This window comes from Hylobates moloch, unplaced genomic scaffold (genome assembly GCF_009828535.3).
Source record: "Hylobates moloch isolate HMO894 unplaced genomic scaffold, HMol_V3 SCAFFOLD_19, whole genome shotgun sequence".
Classification (NCBI taxonomy): domain Eukaryota; kingdom Metazoa; phylum Chordata; class Mammalia; order Primates; family Hylobatidae; genus Hylobates; species Hylobates moloch.
This window is the reverse complement of record NW_026652294.1, coordinates 63,495,451-63,511,702: the sequence shown is the minus strand read 5'-3', so window position 1 is coordinate 63,511,702 and position 16,252 is coordinate 63,495,451. Positions and strand designations below refer to the sequence as shown.

The following is a 16,252-nucleotide window of genomic DNA, read 5'->3' as shown; positions in this document are numbered from 1 at the left end:
CAAGCTTAGAAACCCAGTGGGTACACTGACTTTAACCAAGCTAATGTAGGACTACAAGCCCCCACATTGCTGATGGCTTGATTACAACAGAATATTGAGTCTCCATCTCCTGTCTGTAGAGGAAAGCTAGAGAAACACAGATAATCTAACAATGTTCAGATAGAATTTTTTTTTTTTTTTTTTTTTTTGTGAGACAGAGTCTCACTTTGTCGCCTAGGCTGGAGTGTAGTGGTGCGATCTTGGCTCACTGCAACCTCTACCTCCCGAGTTCAAGTGATTCTCTTGCCTCAGCCTCCTGAGTAGCTGGGATTACAGGCGGGCACTACCACGCCCAGCTAATTTTTGTATTTTCAGTAGAGATGGGGTTTAACCATCTCTACTGAAAGGTGGCCAAGCTGGTCTCAAATCCCTGACCTAAAATGATCCGCCCACCTCAGACTCCCAGTATGCTGGGATTACAGGCATGAGCCACCATACCCAGACCCAGATAGAAATTTTGAAAAACATAAACCAGTGAAATTGACGATCAATGCCCAGGAAAATTCTAGAACTGACTACTACTCAGAATTGAGGAAAATGTAAGAAAAAAATAACATTGGCCAGGCACAGTGGTTGTAATCCCAGCACTTTGGGAGGCCAAGGTGGGCAGATCATGAGGTCAGGGGTTCGAGACCAGCCTGGACAACGTGGTGAAATCCGGTCTTCACTAAAAATACAAAAAATTAGCCAGGCATGGTGGCAGATGCCTATAATCTCAGCTACTCGGGACGCTGAGGCATGAGAATCGCTTGAACCCAGGAAGTGGAGGTTCCAGTGAGCTGAGACCACACCACTACACTCCAGCCTGGGCAACAGAGCGAGACTCCATCTCAAAAAAAAAAAAAGAAAAAAGAAAGAAAGAAAGAAAAAATAGCAGCATTATGAGACAATATAGGCTCACAAAAATTAGTCAGACTAGATTGCTCTCTTTGACTTTTGTCAAAGGGCCCCAAGACTCATAGAATAAGAAAATGCCATAAAGAGACATAGAGTTTTTAAAATATATATATCTGTGATCAGTAGCAATTCTGTCCATTGATCCACAGAAGCACTTATCATATTTTATTAAATATATTTGTATAAATGTGGCACTCATTATTTTCTTTATATCCCTTCCACAATGCCCACGTATAGTAGGTACTCAAAAATGTTTGCTGAATTGATTTTTAAATGATGCTATACTTTAATTTTCTTTGGAGATTCCAGTAAACTTTTCAATGAAAGGTTAGCATTTCAAGAAAAGATCCTAAAGATAAATGTGAACAAAGGGCTCTGGTTTTCTTTAGCAGAGCAAAGGCAAATAGATTTTCCCTCTCAAGTTCCCAGAAGAGAGGAAGAAATCCATTTGTTGGTGCTCATAAAACAAACACTTGGAGTCCTCTTAAATTCCATTTGTCCTCAACTACTACCCATGAGCCCTTATTTTCAGTCCCAAAATCTGAATGGCGATTAACCCAACTCTTTTTCTGCAATGTCCTTGGAAGTTAATTTTTCAAAATAATAAAATTTAGCATGACCTGAACTATACCAAAACAGTAAGAGAGCTGAGTAGTGAGAAGGAAGGCACGTGATATAATCAGATTGGGTCTCACAAATCTTCTAAGAAATGTCCTTTCCTCATTTAGATAACCAGCTTTGTTAGTTTTTCCCTCATTTGCTTATGCTGTTTTAGATTGAAGTTAAGTATATGTTTACATTTCTAAAATGCTGTCATTTCAATAATTCCATCTCAGTACCAGAGAACAGAAGTCTTGATTTTCCAACTGCCTCCCTGGTGCTTAAAAAATTTGTAGGAATTGAACTTTTAAAAAGAAAGAAAGGAAAGAAATAGAAAGAAAGAAAGGAAGAAAGAAAGAAAGAAAGAAAGAAAGAAAGAAAGAAAGAAAGAAAGAAAGAAAGAAAGAGAAAGAAGAGAGAGAGAGAAAGGGAGGGAGGGAGGGAGAGAGAGAGGGAGGGAGGGAGGGAGGAAGGGAGGAAGGAAGGGAGAGAGAGAGAATTCAGGTCTCTAACTAAAAGGAAACAGCTACTCTTCCTAAATGTTTAAGTTACAACATAAATTACAGGTAACTCCCACCATAAACACAGCTGCACTACCTCCTTTCATGACATTAATGACAAACACTGTTCCATCAGGATCTCAGGAAAAGCAACAGAAGTCTGCCTTTGTAGAAAGCAAATTAAAACAGTCCTGTTGGCATTCCACAAAACACAGTGCATTTGAAGATGTGGGCAAACAAACTAATCCCTCCCATCCACTCTCTCTGGCTTTAGATAAGTAGGAACATTTTTTTAAAAACAGCTTTTAGATGAAAGGAAAGACTTTCCAGCTGGAATGGGAGCCTGTGTGTCAATGACAAACACATGCACCGAATGTCAACAACACAACCGTATGAAGCATGACAGGAAGTGCCTCAAATGACTCTTTCCAATGTAGGCCTGACTGGCTGTGCTGCTGAGACATTATTAAAAAGGGTCCACAGACACAGCTCTGGAATGGGAGCCCCATACAATGAGAAACTGGGCTGAAAACTTCCAAGGACGTAACAGAGAAATAGCTCATTCTTAAATAACTCAGATAATCTCAGTGCCACTGAGATAGTTTCAAAGCTCCTAAGGACAATAAAAATAAAAATGAGGAGAAAAGATTTTGCACTTATTTTTACATAGATCTATGGCTTTGACATCTGTAAATAGAATAGCTAGAAATAGAAGGAGGGAGGGGGAATAGAGGGAAGAGGAACAGAGGAAGAGGGAATGATGAGGAGATAATCCTACCAAATCTTGGGTTGAGTCAGAATTTTAGAGCTGGGTAGAACTTTAATGTTACTCAGTGGTTTTCAAGCCCAACTGTACCTCAGAATCAGCTGGGGAACTTAGGAAAGGATGAAATCGATAAAATAGACAGTTACCTAATCATTCATCTCCAGACTCTGATGGATTTGAGGTGTGCTAAGGCTAGGGTATGAGTTATTTTTAAGCTCCCAGGGGGGAGAATTCTCTAGGAAAGTCAGGGTTAACAAATACTGGTCACACGAAGTATGTTCAGGGCTAAGAGACCAGGGGTTTAGGGTGCTATGGAATCACAGACAAGGAACCCCTGCTCCCATTTGACAGGCTGGAAGGAAACTGATGGGCTGCTAAAACTGAACCTTAAAGGATAAATTATCGGACAAAGAAAAGAGAGGCAAAGATAAAACTGAATAAGTAAGCAACGTAGATATAGCATGCTAAGGAGTTTGGCAATTATCCAAAGACATTTAGGAACTGTTGCAACACTTTGTACATGGAATGTCATGTACATCTGCTGCGTTTCCCTGCCAAGGCTCCCTTCCCCCTTCGGCTGATAACAGAACCAATTCATGAGGTTTCAGTGGGGCTGATTCTGTTCTCCAAGCTACAGGGGGTGGGTGTATAACCCAGTCTGGCCAAAGAGAAGGCTTAAGCATTAGCAAATGATTCAGGAATAGACCAGTGATCCTCAGTGGGAACTTTCTGCCACAATCACGTGGGAAGAGGTTCTCTTTTTGCTGGATCTTGCAGCTGGTAAGGTCTCAGTCCTGATCTGCCAGGGCCACCACACCCAACAATGCATATGTTTGAAACTCTGCGTCAAGCTGGGCCTGAGGTCAAACCTATCTCTTAGATTTCTCAGAGTTGTAGGTCATATAAATCCCCTGATTTGTTTAATATAGTTTGAGCTGGATTTCACTCACTTGTAAACAAAAAAGCCTTACTAATACAGAAGCACTATTTTATTTTAGAAAAGCTATGTTCACTGGAAGAGAATGGCATACCATTTGAGAGGCTACCGCAATAATGGAGGGGAAAAGTAATGCAGGCCTGACCTAGGCATGAACAATGGGGGTGGTGAGGAAGTGGAGAAAGAGGGAAAGAAAGAGAGAAACTGCCTGACCACGATGTTTGGAAGATGATATATAATAATTAAAAAAAGAAATGATAGATGTGGCTGAGTGCAGTGGCTCACACCTGTAATCCCAGCACTTTGGGTGGCCAAGGCAGGTGGATCACTGGAGGTCAGGAGTTTGAGACAATCCTAGCCAACATGGCAAAAACCCTGTCTCTACTAAAAATACAAAAATTAGCCAGGCATGGTGGTGCGTGCCTGTAGTCCCAGCTACTCACCAGGCTGAGGCACGAGAATCGCTTGAACCTGGGAGGCAAAGGTTGCAGTGAGCGAAGGTTGCAGTGAGCCACTGCACTCCAGCCTGGGTGACAAAGCAAGACTGTCTCAAAAAAGCGAATAAACAACAACAACAAAAAATGATAGATGTATGCATTCATTTGACAAATGTTTAATGCTTACGGTGTAAAATAGAAATAATATTTCATGAGGAAGTTGTGAGGATTTGAAGAGTCAATGCATATTAAGAGCATGCTGGCTGGGCGCAGTGGTTCACACCTGTAATCCCAGCACTTTGGGAGGCCGAGGTGGGCGGATCACAAGGTAAATAGATCGAGACTATCCTGGCCAACATGGGGAAACCCCATTTCTACTAAAAATACAAAAATCAGCTGGGCTTGGTGGCACGTGCCTGTAGTCCCACCTACTCTGGAGGCTGAGGCAGGAGAATCACTTGAACCCAGGAGGCAGAGGTTGCAGTGAGCTGAGATCACACCACTGTACTCCAGCCTGGTGAAGAGCGAGACTCCGTCTCAAAAAAAAAAAAAAAAGAGCATGCCTTGGTGGACACTGAAAATCAGGGTAAGTACAAAAGACAGCTTGCTATCATAGATATTTTGTTGGTATCTTTGAGTCTAGATTTCCAGTCATTTTCTATTCCAAATCTGTCAACAAGATATCATTATATATTTCCAGTAAGATATTAATAATGATTTTATAATTTGGAGGAAATCTTATATTAATACTTTTTAAAACAAAGTTTTATTAACTTAAGTTACCATAAAGTAACACCCCAGATTAAAACAACCAAGCTCAGCACAAATTATGTGTTTCTAGTGATTCTTGCAGATCTCATTTTTAAAATATGAAGGGAAAGACCATTCATGCCTGTCCATAGATGAATTCAGTAGCAGAAAATTAATGAACAGAAATACTGGAAATTTATCAAAATAAAAAGACCAACCTGATATGAGAAGAGGCTATCAAAATTTTGAGGTATTCAAAGAAGTCTATTTCAGCGAAACACAGGCAATTACATATGATAGATATATTACAAAGCCTAATCAATGACTAAAGAGACCCCAAGAGAACTAAGATTATCCACCAAGGACATAACATCAGTGATGGAGTCCCAAAAACCAAGTCTCCAGTTTTAAGTAACAACTTTCTACAAGTTTAATAAGCTATGCATCATTCTAGGTAAGCAAAGTTATTCTGAGGCTGACAGCATTAATGATACACTGCAACGTGGTACATATTGGCAGGAAATGTTTGCTTTAATATATGCCAAGCTATCTCCATCATGCTGCTTGATGATCTGCAGAGTCTTAAATGTGATCTGTGTACGGAAATACAAGAGAAGTTATCGTTTGCATCTATTTAGCCCCACATATCCTCTGTTATTCAGTAAGATATTGTCAGCCACTTCCTGCATGTGGACAGAAAGTCTTTACAGTCTGTGAAAATTTGTCCACAGTGTATTGATGTGTTATATACACACATATACAAAAAGAAGGACAGAGGCAAAAAAAAAAAAAACCTTTGAGTTTTAGCTGAATCCATCAGGGCTGTGCCATGCAGATAGATATTTCTACCTGGGGAAATTGAGTATTCTTTTCTTGATGTGTTTCATTACCTCTTTTTCAACATTGCATGGTGTTCTAAATGTTATAGCCCTTCCACTGATTTTAGCTTCCACATAAAATGATCATGAATCAGAATCCTGCACCAAGTTCATAAAAATTCAGACCCAGATAATTTTAAGACAGCTTAATAGTTGTACTTCCATCTAGAGTACAAATTCTTCCACATCTCTATCAATTGATTTCTCTGTCTCAGCTTAAATACTTCCAAAGATGGGAATCTCTCCAACCTATGCTATATTCTGATGATAACTTTGACATTTTGCTTTTTGATAGAACACAGTCTATCTCCTTAGATTTTTCCTTTTAGGAGACATTCATTTCCTCCAATAAGCTGCTGACTAAAGAGGTGCTCTTCAAATCTCCCTTAGCACAGATGTCACCTTGATCTTGTGATCACCTGGATAGAGCCATAAGCAGCCTGATATATTCTCAGATCCACTGAAGCAGATCCTTCAGAATCCCTGCTTCCTGGATATCAAATGAACCAGAGTTCTTTGCAGGTTTTTCTAGAAGTTCCCCCTATGAACTGCTAGAAAAATTGCCTACTTCTCCAGCTGTTCTCATTCTCCCTGGATTGAAAATTCTTTTCTACCTACTTGGTTCCACTCTCTAGGAGCCAAAGCCTCTTCACTATAGATTCCATAGAGAAACACTGATGCTCAATATTTTTTATCTTAATTCATGTAGTAGACATAGAGGCACTGTTTTTTAGCTGTAGTCAATATGACTTGATAATCACCTAGTGCTTTGGTTCCTAAATGTCTGCAGAAGAAATAGGTGTCAGAGTGATGTTAGCAAGATGATGGACTAGGAAGCTACAGGCCCTTCTTTCCCCTGCAGAGACACCAAGTTAACAACAGTATATGGACCAGAATGCCCCTGTGAGAACTCTAGAGACCAGCTGTGATGCTATAGCACCCAGGCCATTGTGAAATGAAGAAAAGATTCCAGAAAAGGGATAGAAAAAAAGCATTACGGCAGTTGGTGCACCTGTTCATGCTTCTGCACATTCACAGTATAGTATGGAGCAATTGGGAGGCAATCTTCAAACTGAGGGTTCTTCCTCAGAACAGAAACAAAACAGCAGACTTTGCACTCAAAGTTCTGGCATATCGGGGGGCTGTCTGAGAGTCTGGTTTTGCTTGACTTACAGCAGAGGCAGGATCAGACGCTGCTGAAAACAAAGTCTAGCAGCACATTAGATGTGTAGTTCTACAGGCAGATGCCAGGGGGAGCAAGAGATCAGAAAAGGTTTGAAAAGTTCTTGAACCGATACTAGACTGACTGGTGACGGGTTCCACCTGAACAAATCCAGTATGCAGACTGTTAGAAGTGGGTGCTTTTTCAAATGCCCAAATCCCAGCCAAAAAAAAAAAAAAAATTACAAGATGTACAAAGAAACACGGAAACATAACCCAATCAAAGGAGCAAATTAAAACTACATAAACCAACCCTAAAGAAATGCAGATGTATGAGTTGTTTGGCAAACAATTTAAAATAACTGTCATAAAGATACTCAGTAAACTAAAAGAGAACACAAAGACAACTAAATGAAATCAGAAAAACAACATATGAACAAAATGTAAATGTCAGAGATAGAAGCTATACAAAGAACAAAACAAAAATTCTGCAGTTGTATGTCAATAAATTGGATAACCTAAAAGAAATGGACAAATTCCTAGAAATACACACCCTACCTAGACTGAATCATGAAGACATGGAAAATCTGAAGAGATCAGAAACTTGTAAATTATTGAAACAGTAATCAAAAATCCCTCCACAAAGAAAAGTCCAGGACCAGATGACTTCACTGGAGAACTCTACCAAACATTTAAAGAAGAATTCAAGTCAATTTCAAGAGAATTCACACCAATTCTGAAACTCTTCCAAAAAATTAAAGAGGAACGCTTCTAAGCTCATTCTATTAGGCTCTGATACCAAAACCAGACAAGGAAATTACAAGAAAAGAAAACCACAAACCAATATCCCTAATAAATATTGATGTAAAAATCCTCAACAAAATACTAGCAAACTATTCAACAGCACATTAAAAGAATTATACACCATGACCAAGTGGGACTTATTCATGAAAAGCAAGGAGAGTTTTGCATACAAAATTTAATCAATGTAATATACCACAATAACAGAATGAAAGACAAAAATGACATCATCATCTCAATTGATAGAGAAAAAACATTTGACAAGATTCAACACCCTTTCATGATAAAAATCATTCAGTAAACCTGGACAGGAAGGAAACTACCCCAACATAAGAAAAGCCATTTATGAGGCCAGGCACAGTGGCTCATGTCTCTAATCCCAACACTTTGGGAAGCCGAAGCGTGTGGGTCAGTTGAGGTCAGGAGTTCGAGACCAGCCTGGCCAACATGCTGAAACCCCATCTCTACTAAAAATACAAAAATTAGCAGGCATGGTGATGCACACCTATAGTCCCAGCTACTCAGGGGGCTGAAGCAGGAGAATCACTTGGACCTGGGAGGCAGAGGTTGCAGTGAGCTGAGATCCTGCCACTGTACTCCAGCCTGGTCAACAAAGCAAGACTCTGTCTCAAAAAAATAAAATAATAATAAAAACCACTTATGAAAAGCCTACAGCTAATATTATACTCAATGGTGAAAGACTGAAAGCTCTTCTTCTAAGATAAGGAAAAAGGCTTAATAACTGTTCTCACCACTCCTATTCAACATAGTATTGGAAGTCCTAGCCAGAACAATTAAACAAGAACAGAAAAATTAGGAAAGAAAAAGAAATACAGGCAGGTGCAGTGGCTCAAGCCTGTAATCCCAGCACTTTGGGAGGCCGAGGCGGGCGGATCACGAGGTCAGGAGGTGGAGACCAGCCCAACCAACATGGTGAAACCCCGTCTCTACTAAAAATACAAAAATTAGCCAGGCGTGGTGGCATACGTCTGTAATCCCAGCTACTCAGGAGGCTGAGGCAGGAGAATTGCTTGAACCCTGGAGGCAGAGGTTGCAGTGAACTGAGATCATGACACAGTACTCCAGCCTGAGTGAGAGAATGAGACTCTGTCTCAAAAAAAAAAAAAAAAAAAAGAAATACAAGAAATCCAAACTGGAAAGGTGTTAAAATTATCACTGTTCGCAGATGACACGATTTTATATGTAAAAAACTCTAAAGATTTCACACCAAAAGAAACCTTAGAATTAATTTATTCAGTATAAATTGCAGGATACAAAATTGACACACAAAAAAAACCATTGTATTTCTATATACTAACAATGGACAATCTGAAAAGGAAATTAAGAAAACAATTCCATTTATAATAACATCAAAAAGAATAAAATGCTTAGGAATAACCTAACCAAGGAAGTGAGAAGCTCATACATTGAAAACTAGAAAATATTACTAAATGAAATTAAACTTGACACAAATAAATGGAAAGGCACCCAGTGTTCGGGGATTGGAAGATTTAATATTGTTAAGATGGACATACTACCCAAAGCAATCTACAGATTCAAAGCAATTCTTATCAAAACCCCAACAGCATTTTTTGTAGCAATAAAAAAATTCATCCTAAAATCAATATGGAATCTCAGGGGATCCCAAAAAGCCAACACAACTTTGAAAAAGGAGGAGATATTTGGAGGACTCATACTTTTGATTTCAAAACATATTACAAAGCTACAGTAATCAAAACAGTGTGATACTGGCATAAAGACAGATAATAGACCAAAAGAATAGGATAGAGAGCCCAGAAATAAATGCTCATATATACGGTCAAATAATCTTCAACAAGGGGGCCAAGACCACTCAATGGAGGAAGGACAGTCTCCTCAACAAATGGTGTTGGAAAAATTGAACATCCACATGTAAAAGAATAAAATGGGCCCTTATCTTACACCATATACAAAACTTAACTCAAAATAGATTGAAGACCTAAAGGTAAGACCAAAAATTATACAATTCCTAGAAAAAAAATAGGGAAAATCTTCATGACTAGGATTTGCCAATAATTTCTTAGATATGACACCAAAAGCATAGCCAGCAAGAGCAAAATAGGAAAATTGGAATATATCGAAGTTTAAAACTTTTGTTTATCAAAGGACACAATCAACAGAGTGAAAAGGTAAGCCACAGAATGGGAGAAAATAATTGGAAGTCATAGATCTAATAAGGGGTTAATATCCAGAATATATAAAGAATTCCCACAACTCAGCAACAACAACAACAAAAATACAAATAACCCAAATGAAAAATGGACAGGCCAGGCACAGTGGCTCATGCCTGTAATTTCAACACCTTGGGAGGCTGAGGCAGGTGGGTTGCTTGAGCTCGGGAGTTTGAGACCAGCCCAGGTGACATGGCAAAACACCATCTCTACAAAAAATATAAAAATTAGCTGGGTGTGATGGTGCACACCTATAGCCCCAGCTACTCAGGAGGCTGAAGTGGGAGAATCACTTGAGCACAGGAGGTTGAGGCTGCTGTGGGCCGAGATCACACCATTGCACTCCAGCCTGGGCAACAGAGTGGAACCCTGCCTGAAAAAGAAAAGGTGGGTGGGGGTAAAGGATTTGAATAGACATTTGTCATAAGATGACACACAGATGGTCAACACACATGTGAAAAGATGCTCAGCATCAGGGAAATGCAAATCAAAACTTCCATGAGATCTCACCTCACACCCATCAGAATGACTACTATTAAAAAAAATAGTAAGTGCTGGCAAGTGCTACGGTTTGAATATTTGTCCTCCAAAACTCATATTGTAATTTAATCCCCAATGTGGTAGTATTGAGAGGTGGAGCCTTTAAGAGGTTATTGGGTCATGAAGGCTCTGCCTTCATTAGTGGATTAATCCACTCATGAATTAGTGGATTAATGGGCTAATGGATTAATGGGTTAGCATGGGAACGAGACTAGTGGCTTTATAAGAAGAGGAGGAGAAACTTGAACTAGGATACTCAGCTTCCTTGCCAGGTGATGCCCTGTGCCATCTTGGGACTACAGAGAATCCCCATCAGCAATGAAATATTATTCAGCCTTAAAAAAGGGAAGTGGTGTCACATGCTACAACATGAATGAATCTTGTGGACAGTATGCTAAGTGAAATAAGCCAACAACAAAAAGACAAACAGTATATGATTTTACTTACATAAGGTACTTAGAGTAGTCAAATTTATAGAAGCAGAAAGTAGAATGGTGGTTAACAGAAGCTAAGAGGAGGAGGAAAAAGAGAGTTATTTAACGGGTATAGAGTTCAGATTTGTAAGATAAAAAAGTTCTGGAGATCTATTTCACAATAATATGAATATATTTAACACTACTGAACTGAACATTGTTTAAATTGTTAAGATGGTAAAGTATATGTTATGTATTTTTTACCACAATAGAAAAAAATTCTGTGGAGACCTTCAAGAACCTAATGAAACTTATGCCCCTAACCTTGCCAGAAAAGTACATAGACATGGTATATAATTTCAGGGAGTCAAAGGACATCCACCGGGACAGATGGATAGGTAAGAACTGCTGGGCTAGGCTAAGCTTTATACTTGAAAGATAAGAAAAATAAGGAACAGAGAAGGCAAATTATTTTCTCCAAGATCTCATTGCTCAACAGTAACAAAGCTTGCTTTAGACCCCCTGTATTCTGATTCATGATCTGGTGCCTTTTCTACCACGGCATGTTGCTTCTTATATTGGGGGCTGTATAACTACTAAAAATTGGGCAAAAAAGTGGAACTGCAATTCATTTGCAACAAAGGCCTCAGCTGACCCTATGAGGAGATCTGGAGATGAGAAGGCCAATCATAGTTGTCTGAAGTTGGAGAGGGGCTAGAAAGTGGGATCAGGAGGCTGGTCCCTCATTCCTACCCATTAACCAGTCAATAGATGCCGCTGCTCAGAAGGCATGTGACCTTGGGCCAGGAAGATCTCTTCAGGACCTCAGTTGAGACCCATCAGTCATCAATACTCCCAGCAGGACAGTGGGATGAATACCCGGATCCTGGGGAAGGGGGAATTTGGGCAAGGCAGGATTACTTCCAATACAGTGGGTGTGGGAACAATTGCAACAAGCCTTCTCTTCCTTTTCAAATAACCTCAACATTTTAAAGTCATATTTTCCTCTTGTTTCTTCATACTTCTTGAAGAACTAAGGTCAACCCATAGATTATCAAGAGCAGAAAGAATGCAGCTGTGATACCTCAAGCTTATCTGCGAGGCATCTGAGGACTCCTCTAAACACTGTCATGACAACTGACCTTGACAAAATTGGGGAGTCTATTTCTGAAAATAGTCTCTGGGGGATCCCAAGAGTAATGGGATGAAATTGATTGAGCAACGCACTGTTTCGCTTTATAGCCTTTCCATTTGTCACACAAATTATAATGAATACTTATTTCTTGATTTACATTTCGGCCTTCACACAATTTGCAGCTCCTGCCATGTTTATACGCACCATCTGGAAGAACTAATGAGTCAAGGAGCACCAGAAATTATAATTTGCTTTGACTAAACCTAGAAGATTTTTACTGGCAATAAAATGATCTTGCTTTTTATTTCCCCTGGAATTGCAAGGAGATTAAAACATGAGTTTCACTGAGTTTAGGGCAGAAATATGCAAAGCAAATTTTAATAGAATGAACCTGCAGGCATCTGGCATTCCTAATCAATTCAGAATAATTTAGTCATTATAGCAACAGTCTCATGATAGAAATTCTCTTCTGACACTGATATTCTTAAAAATGATTACCTAGCCTGTACTCAAATGTCACAGTGGGTCTCAGTGGGCATAAGAGGGAACACACAGGAATGCTAAGTAGCTTAGAGTTTAAGAACTTGGTCTCTGTCTCCCATGACCTTACAGCTCACATCTGGCATTTATGATTGATATGACACTGGACAGGTTACCTAACCTCTTTAGATATCAGGTACTTTGTATACAAAACAGAGATAATAATAGGAACCATATAATGGGGTTATTGTGAGAATTAAATGAGATAATAGAAAGAAATTACACTAAACTTTAGGCATGACACCAAAGCACTCAATAAACAGTCACAGTTATTTCCCAAAAAATAAATTACTCTTTCAAAGGAAATTTAGTCTCTCTTGGGTCAGAATTGCCCTGCATAGAGAGTAACTAAGGATAAGATGGATGAGTTAATTAAATACATCCATAGTTCAGTCGAAGTGTTTATTTTTATTCCACGACAGAGTGTGAAGGAGTTAGCCCTGGCCTAGCAAGGCTAGGTCCAATGGACTCCAGGAAATGTAAATGAAGATACAGATGGGGTCAACTACTTGGAAAACATTTCACATTCTAATTTTTCTTAAAAATTAAATTTAGAAAAGGAAATAAATGACCGTTCTAGTCATTTCTGCTGCCATAGCAAACATCTCTCCCACCGGCAAAGTGAAGGAAAGAGGTAAATATTAGGACTACCCAGTAAATCCAAAAGGACATAATTACAATCCTTGAAAGGCTCTACTAAAAATAATGTGTTCGATTTAGCATGCTAGAATTAATGTAATTTGTACAGGTTTTATAAAATAGTATTTGTTATTTGTTTATAAAACAGAAAATTTTGTATTGTAGAAGATTGACAAACTACATTAAACTTCTGAAGAAGATAACAAAAATCACCCAAGTTCTACAACTCAAAGATTAAACACATAATATTAATGGGTTTCCTTCTAGTTTATTCCTATGCACAAATAGGTTGGGTTTTCTTTTTTCAGAATTATGATCGTACTATCTATTCAATGTTTGACCCTACCCTTTTCATTTAAGATTTACTGTTTAAAAGTAAACACTTTCCACTGTCATAGTTTTGGAAATGTGATTTTTAGCAATGTGTAATATCCTCTTTTATAGATTTCTTCTAGAAATCATTAGTGATTTTTAACTTTTTACTTTAAAAAATAAAGCTGCAGTAAACATCTTTGCTCATTAATCTTGCTCCAAATCTTTGCTTTTTTAAGATAGATTCCTAGAAGTGGAATTATTACAAAAACTATATTTTAAGCCAATTAATGCCAACCAATTGCTTTCCAAAAAGATGTAAGATGATACCCACTTACATTTTTATCAGCAATGCATGAATACTCATCTTACGAAACCTTTGCCAGCACCAAATTTCTTAACTCCTAAAATGGAAAAGTGTACTTCACACAAAATAATTGATATCTTGACAATAAGGTTATTTTGTCTACTTGTTGGTTAAAATTTGAATATTAATTTATGATAATTCAGTCAAAGTTAGTTATTATATAATCTCTATTATAGTCAGTCTTGTGGTCGAATTGGTTGTGTATTCCTTTATCTGTTGCCACCACCACTGGTTTACGAGCATCTGGAAAGCAGCAAGGGATATTATGTACCTCCCACACCACCGAGAACAGTGTCTTGTACACAGTTCATGTTCAACAATTATTTGTGGAGTAGAATTGATTATGCTATCTAGCCTTTAGGAATATGTCAGCCAATCTTGGGAAAGGGCTAGATATAGATTCCAATAGACAGATGCCTATCTTCTAGTCACCATAGTTTTGTTAAGATCAGGGAAAAATAAAAACAAACCACAGAAAACCATCTTGGCAGTGACAACACTGGCAAATCTTATGCTAGATCAAGATCTTTCAAACTTTCAGCCCTGACCCAGAATAAGAACAACATTTACACAGCTCAGCACACACATACATCTATAGAGATCTATAATTAAAATAAATATTCTTCTCTATGCTACCTGTGATATAATCTAGTGTTTCCTTTTCTATTTCGATGTTTAAGAAATGTTCAATTTTTAAGGACTAAAGACAACATTTCCCAACTCCTTTGTAGGACCATTCACAGGTTACATGAATAACCAAATTATTTCACAATAGACGGTTTGGAAAACAACTCATTTGAGCAAGATAATAATTGACCACTAGTCCTGTGGCGGCCTTATAGGCCAGCTGCTTCCATACCTATCAGAGGTTGGGGAGACCTTCCTTGGCTTTCACCTTTTCTTTCCTACACAGGCAAGTCTACAGAGGCTGCCTTGACCCCATAAGGTCCCACCAGTGTGCCCTTGTTTTCTTAGACTACAGCTCCAGGCAACAGTTGGTAAACCTATACTAGTGTTGCAGACTGACCTGTGTCTCAAGGAAGTTCAATGTGAATAAATCTTTAATTGTTAAATGCAGAACTTGTATAATGAAAATAGACGGCAATATTATAATCACCTTAAGTGGATGAAAACACTTAGGAAGGAGGAATAGATTTCACATTTAGTCCTCGGATTCAACTGATTTTCTCTAGAAATCAGGGCAACTCAGAAGTATGATTTCAGCTTTTTCAAATTCCAAATGTGAGTTTTCATCACAGGTTGCTGAAGGCCACAATACTTTTCACAGGGTTGAAGAAGCTGCCTTTTTCCTTCTTAGAAGCTCTAGCAACCATTTTCTGACCCTGAGACTCACAAGCAATCAACACTTCTACTTCTTTCCAGAAACTCGAGTCCCGAATCATGGCATTTCTGATGAAGGCTACAAAGGAGGCAATTCTTGATAAGATGAAGGGGGAAATAGCAAAGACTCACAGCATGCAAGGTCTCCAACACCCTCACAAACCCTTCAAGTCCAGCTCTTCATGCCAGCAGAGAAAACTCCAGGTTGATGCAAAATGTGGATCACTTTGCCCTTGTGATACAGTCAATCATCTCCTGAGGATAGAGCTATAAAACAAATATACTAGCTAAAAACAATCGTTTAATAAAGACTACCCTAACAAAAGACAAGCATCCAAGTAAACCCACCACTTTACTCATAACTGAATAGTTATGTCCTAAGTACCATATTAAAGGTCTTACAAGAATTATCTCATTTTCCAGATGGAGGAGATGAGACACGGAAGATGTAAATAATTCATCTGTGCAAGAGGGCAGTTGTCTCCTAACATCTATTATCCTCTTCTTATTTTAATAATAAACCTCTGAGTTTTAGCTGGGCACGTAGCCACCAGACTAAAGACAAGATTTCTCAACTCCTTTGTAGGACCATTGTCCACAATGGCATTGTCTACTATGGCAGCTTGAGCTGCCATAACAAAATACCGTAGACTGAGTGGCTTAAGCAACAGAAATTTATCTCTCACAGTTCTGGAAGCTGGTAAGTCCAAGATCAAGGTGTTGGCCAGTTCGGTTCCTGCTGAGGGCTCTCTTCCTGGCTTGCAAATGGCATTCTTCTTGCTGTGTCCTCTCACAAGGCAGAGAGAGATGGAGAGACAGCAAACTCTCTGGTTTCTTCCTAGAAAGGAGCTAATTCCATCAATAAGGACCCCACTCTAATGACCTCATGTAAACCTAAGAACCTCCCAAGGTTCCACCTCCTAATGCCATCACTTTAGGGGTTAGGGCTTCAGCATATGAATTTGGATGATGGACACAAACATTCAGTT

At 38.8% G+C, this 16,252-nt stretch overlaps 1 protein-coding gene across 1 annotated transcript in view; it reads right to left on the bottom strand.

Annotated features, from left to right (window-relative positions):
• LOC116458394 (uncharacterized) overlaps positions 1-15,526 on the bottom strand; it is a 103,290-nt gene extending 87,764 nt beyond the window's left edge. The window contains exon 1 of the mRNA XM_058431625.1: positions 15,396-15,526. Within this exon, the coding sequence (XP_058287608.1) occupies positions 15,396-15,400 (5 nt within the window). The 5' untranslated portion in view covers positions 15,401-15,526. The remainder of the gene's footprint in view (positions 1-15,395) is intronic.
• Positions 15,527-16,252: the final 726 nt, after the last annotated feature.